This window comes from Tupaia chinensis, unplaced genomic scaffold, assembly GCF_000334495.1.
Source record: "Tupaia chinensis unplaced genomic scaffold, TupChi_1.0 Scaffold000323_1, whole genome shotgun sequence".
Taxonomy (NCBI): Eukaryota; Metazoa; Chordata; class Mammalia; order Scandentia; family Tupaiidae; genus Tupaia; species Tupaia belangeri.
Genome location: NW_006159817.1, coordinates 1317803 through 1323632, shown reverse-complemented (window position 1 = coordinate 1323632; position 5830 = coordinate 1317803). Strand labels below are relative to the sequence as shown.

The 5830-nt window shown below is 58.0% G+C and overlaps 1 protein-coding gene across 1 annotated transcript in view; it reads left to right on the top strand.

Moving 5' to 3' along the window:
* The window catches only part of TPCN1 (two pore segment channel 1), a gene marked incomplete in the record, with an annotated part of 99292 nt that overhangs the window by 84923 nt on the left and 8539 nt on the right, over positions 1-5830 (top strand). The window contains 5 exon segments of the mRNA XM_027773129.1: positions 766-837; positions 1326-1415; positions 2648-2763; positions 4764-4810; positions 5652-5720. Of these exon segments, the coding sequence (XP_027628930.1) occupies positions 766-837; positions 1326-1415; positions 2648-2763; positions 4764-4810; positions 5652-5720 (394 nt within the window).

Genomic DNA, 5830 nt, shown 5'->3' with positions numbered 1-5830 from the left:
AAAATAAATAAATAAATAAATAAATAAATAAATAAATAAATAAATAAATAAATATAAATAAATAAATAAATAAAATAAAATGAAAAGGACATCCACAGGGCCCACTGTCCTCCTAGGGATGGCCGTGGGAAGTTAGGGAGCGCTGCTCCAGGGATGGTATCTCCCCTAGTTCTCTGTCTTTGGGAGCCTGGGTTTTCCTCTTACTGCCCAGCCACGGTCTCCTCCCTGCAGTCGCCCCATCTTCTCCTGCGGGGGCTGCCTTCCCAGAGACAGTCAGCTACCAAGGCACAGTGATGGCGACCAGGGCAGGGAACGCCCCCTCCCTCCCACGGCCACCTCTCTGTGGACACAGCGCCATGCGTCAGTGCCTCTGTGACCTGGGCGTCTGCTCCTCTTTCCCCGCGTTTGCTCCACCATCCAGTGAGGCCCGGCCCCTCTGAGCCTCCTGCTTCATTTATAACTGGTGGGGTCACTGCCTCCTCCTCCCCACGTAAGAGACTGTGTGGAGACACAGAGGTCTCTGCGTCTCTTCACGGGAGGGTCCTGACCAACCCCATGGTCCTAGGCCTGCCGCTGTCCCTTCCCTGTGCACGTGCACCTGAGCCGTGCTGGGCAGGCAGCTCGGAGGGACGGGGACCCACAGGTGGACAAGGGCACCCCTACCACCCTCACCCCATGGCAGGGTGGGAGGCAGGTGGGACAGCCCAGGGAAAGGCTGAGGCCATGCTGCGCCCCGGAGTGACCCAGCGTCCTCCCGTCACGCAGGTTGTTCAAGCTGAAGAAGCGTTACCGCAACGTGCTGGACACCATGTTCGAGCTGCTGCCCCGGATGGCCAGGTACTGCCTTAGGTCCAGGCGTCGCGAGGCTCACGCCGTAGGGCTGGGGCGCTGGGTGGCAATAGGGGTGAGGGGGAGTCTCAGAAAGAACTGGAACCGAGGCCAGTGGGTCTTCGAGACCGAAGTCGTGAGCAGCACAGGTCTCCCCGGCCTGTCCGGACTGTTCAGTGGGAGGGCGGGGAGCAGTCTGCTCACTCAGCCCCTGTCTACATTCACAGGTAAGGGCCCCCTGGGAGTCTCCCTCCACAGGTAAGGGGCGACCGCGGCGGAGGGCGTCTGTTAATAGAGGCCTGAACCGAGCCGCCCTTTACCCCAGGCCTGAACCACAAGGCCCCTTCCCTGCAGGATCTTCCCAGCTGGGAAACCTGGCTAGGGGCATGCCTCCCCTGCAGCTCAGTGGGGCTGAGGCACCGGGGCTGCCCTGCTGGAGGAGTGGGCTGAGGAGCGGGCCCCCGCCCGGCCCACACCGCCTGTCCTCCCCTCCCCAGCCTCGGCCTCACCCTGCTCATCTTCTACTACTCCTTCGCCATCGTGGGCATGGAATTCTTCTGCGGGATCCTCTACCCCAACTGCTGCAAGTGAGTAGGGCAGGCTGGGGAGGACGGCGCCCTAGCAGTGAAGTGCCGTCCCCGGTACCACCCCCCTCCAAGCCTCAGCACCATTTAAAGCCCGGGGACTCTCACGGCTTTGCTTTTGGGCCTTATTCTGTGTGGTGAGCTCAGTGAGGGGCCTGGACTCGGGTTGTCACAGGGGCTGGGCAGAGGCGGGTCTGATGGGGCAGCTGGTCAGGAAAAGACACATGCAGAGAGGGCTCGGGGTCAGGGACAGAATTGGGACAAACCTCCTGCCACCCCGCTTTTAGAGAGAGGTTTTTGCTATAGGGTGCATGCACTTGCCAGAGAGACAGAGACAGAAAGTAAGAAATCACCCCCCAAGAAGGGAGGGCCACACTGCAATCTCTTCATTCTCCTCCATTCTCCACTCAGGATTATGGGCATGCACCCAACATGAATTCGAAGCTGCCGGGTCTGGGACTCGAACTGCAGTCAACTACATGGGAGTCCAGCAACGTAACCATTATGCCATCTGCTGGTCCCAAGCCCACTTTGAGCCCCCACAGGGCCATCACCACACTCTGCCACTGATTCTCCATTCTAGGCATTCTCCTTATCCCTGGTCCTTACGGCTTGGCATGCTGAGAAATGACTTCCAGGAGCCAGGGGCTGTAGGCACGGGTTACACGTACACACCACTACAGGCTCCAGAGCTCCCTGGAGCTTCTTCAAGTTCCTGACCTTGCCCTTCACCCTCCTATTTGGTGGTAGGCTCTGGCTCTGCCTTCTGGCCAGACTCCCTGATGGCCTAAGCACTGGACTTTTAGAAACCCTGGCATGGACTTCATAGCCATAAAGGATTGGAAGGCGGGTGTCCTCAGGCAGGGCATCCCATTCAGGCTGGGAATGCACTCTGGCCCAGTACAGAGAGGCCCCAAGGAGGACTCTGCTTTTCCCTGGAGCTGCTGCATCCAGCTGGCCTCTCGAACACATCTGGACTGGGCCCAACACATCTGGACTGGGCCCGGGGGATCCCTTGCTTCCCTCTCCCTCCCCAGTAGGCAGCTGCTAGGGACAAAGGAAAAGCAGTTGGGGACAGGGCTGGGCCCTCCCAGCAGCAGGATCGTGGGCCAGAGCTAGAGAGGCCGCACGGAAGGGCCCTTGGTTGGACCCTGGTCACTTCAGCTTTTTGTCCCCCATGGAGGTGACCCGCTGTCTCCTGACCCCGTCTCTGCCTCCTTCGTCCCCCCTGCCAGCACTAGCACTGTGGCGGACGCCTACCGCTGGGTCAACCACACCGTGGGCAACAGGACGGTTGTGGAGGAGGGTTACTACTATCTCAACAACTTCGACAACATCCTCAACAGCTTCGGTGAGTGGTGCAATCGCAGGGCGTTCCTGGACACCGGCCTCTTCCCGGAGCAGAGCTGCCCGAGGCCCTCCCTCTCCTCCTGCTTCTCCCTCCCTGCGACCAGCCACACCCCTGGAGTCCCCTCTGGCCAGATGGCCTCAGCAAGGGAGTGTAGTCTAGCTCCCCAGGCCCACATAGCCACCAGATTTCGTTTTATTATTGCTATTTTCTTCCTTCCTTCCTTCCTTCCTTCCTTCCTTCCTTCCTTCCTTCCTTTCTTTTTTTTTTTTTTTTGAGAGTTTTTTTTTTGCATCAGGGCTTGTGTGCTCACCAGAAAAACAGAGACAGAGACAGAAAGCGAGAAATCACCCCCCAGGGGGGATGGCCACGCTGCAATCCCTTCTCCATTCTCCGTTCTCCTCTTGGGATCATGGGCACACACGCATCCATGCCCAGCATGAGTTTAAGCCGCCAGATCCAGGACTTGAACCACAGTCGACTACATGGGAGTCAGTCTAGCGATATAACCATTGCGCCATCTGCTGGTACCTGATTACTATTATTTTTTAAATTCTTTTTAAGAGAACTTTTTAGCTATAGAACCTGGGTGCTCGCCAGAGAGAGAAAAAAAGAGAAATCACCGCTCAGGGGGTCATGGTCACTCTGCAATTCCTTCTCCATTCTTCTCTCAGGGTTTTGGGCATTGCGCGCTCACACGCGCACCCAGCAGGAGTTTCAAGCTGCCGGGTCTGGGACGCGAACTGCGGTTGGCCATGTGGGAATCTAGTGCCTCAACTACTATGCCACCTACTACTGGCCCTTTCATTAATTAATTTTTTAGACAGATTATTGAGTTAGAGAGACAGAGACAGCACCCTCCGGAGGGTCCTGATGCTGGCATCCACACGCCCCTCCGTCTCAGCCAGCTCAAGATCACTGACGCACACGTGCCTGGAGTCCTCAGGGAAGTCTCTGGATGAGAACTCAGAACCTTCCCGTGTGGGTCTGCCTCACAGAACGGCACATTTTACCTGTGTCTAGCCCCGTGGCCATCAGATTTCACTGTATTTTTTTTAAAAGAGATTTTGTGGGCCCAGCAGATGGAGTAATGGTTGCGTCACTGGACTCGCACGTGGTCGACTATGGCTCGAATCCCAGACCTGGCAACTTAAAACTCATGCCGAGCGCTTGTGTGTGCCCAAAATCCCAAGGGGAGAATGGAAAAGGGATTGCAGTATGGCCATCCTCCCTGAGGGGTGATTTCTCATTTTCTATCTCTCTGGCAAGTACGCGCCCTATAACAACAACAAAAATTTCTCTCTGAAAAAGAGATTTTTACTACAGAGTACTCGCCAGAGACAGAGAGACACAAAGTGAGAAACAACCCCCTGGGGGATGTCCACACTACAATCCCTTCTCCTCTTGGGATTTGGGGCACATGCGCATATGAGCCAAGCATGTGTTTCAAGCCACCAGGTCCGGTACTTGAACCATAGTTGACAATGTGCCATCTGCTGGTCCCCAGATTTGACTCTTGGTGCTGATACTTTCTCAGTATTGGGAAAGAGAAGAGCTTCATTCCTTAACCAAGAGGGTCCAGCCCCTCGTCCCAGTGCCAGCCGCAGGGGGGGGCCCGCTGCCCACCCCGCTGGGTCCCCTCAGTCCTGTGCTGTCCCCGGGTCTGTGGAGCGGCCTAAGCGGGAGGCGGCCCTGCCAGACACGGCCTCTCTAGAGGGAAGGGAGCCCTACCATGTCCCGATCTGTACACACTGGACCCGGATGTTCTTTCCCAGGCCCCCAGCCAGCCTGGTCCATCACAGCTACTGGGCCAACATGGCCGGACTCCCTGTGGTGCGGACGCGGGGGGCTGGGCTGGTCCTCCTGCAGCTCATAGCCCTAGCCAGCCTCCGGTGACCCCGTCGCGTTAGCACAGGCACCCAGGATAGGTCGAGAGGGGCTGCTGACGTCGACTTTGAACGGGGGGCCTGACCGAGACACTTCTTTCGCCTTCCCTCCGACAGTGACCTTGTTTGAGCTCACAGTCGTCAACAACTGGTACATCGTCATGGTAAGCCTGCCGTCCGCCCTGGTGGCCGTTTCCCCGCCATCCTCCAAGGCCAGCCCTGGGGACCCCCTTGCCCGACAGGGAGTGCGTTGCTTTTCCGGACCCCGTGAGCTGGTGTTCTGCGGGCGGCCGTAGCCTGGCAGACCCCAGGAGACGCCTCGGCACCTGTTGCACCGGGCTGTTCTCCCTGACCGTGCGTCCCTCAGTGGCCAGGGTGACAGTTACTGAGTCTGCCCCGTCTCCCCCAAAGACAAATGGACTTTTTTTTTTTTTGAGAGATTTTTGCTATAGGGCGCGTGCGCTCGCCAGACAGACAGAGAGAGACAGAGAGACAGAAAGCGAGAAATCACCCCCCAGGGGGGATGGTCACGCCGCAATCCTTCTCCTCCATTCTCCTCTCGGGATCTTGGGCACGCACGCACATGCGCCCGGCGTGAGTTTTAAGTCACCGGGTCCAGGACGCGAACCGCAGTCGACTACGTGGGAGTCCAGCGACATAGCCATTACACTAACGGCTGGTCCCAAGACAAATGGACTTTTCGGCCAGGAAACTGTGTGGCAAGGGCTGCTGGGTATTCTCCTTTCCTTAAATTCGCCCAAGTCTGGTCCCTGCCCGGGCTGAAGACCGTCCGTGCTGGTCCCGCACCCAGGGCTGTGTCTCCGAGAGTGTCCAGGCTTCTTCAGCAGAAAGAAGTCTTTAGACCCAGGGAGCCCGGCCCCCTCTGTCACCCACACCAGAGGCCAATTGGAAGGGTCCGTAAAGGCCAGGGCCCAGGAGCCGCCCGAGTAGACAGTCCCCGGGCCCCACCTGGCACTCGCTCACTGGCTGCTCCTGTGTCCCCAGGAAGGTGTCACCTCTCAGACCTCCCACTGGAGCCGCCTCTACTTCATGACCTTCTACATCGTCACCATGGTAGGTCCCAGGTCACGGGCGCTCCCAGTCCTGCTCTTATAAAGCCCGCGGTGGCCCTGCCCACTGGGCTGCCGTGTCGGAGAGAGGGGCTGGGGCATCTCTGGGCCGGG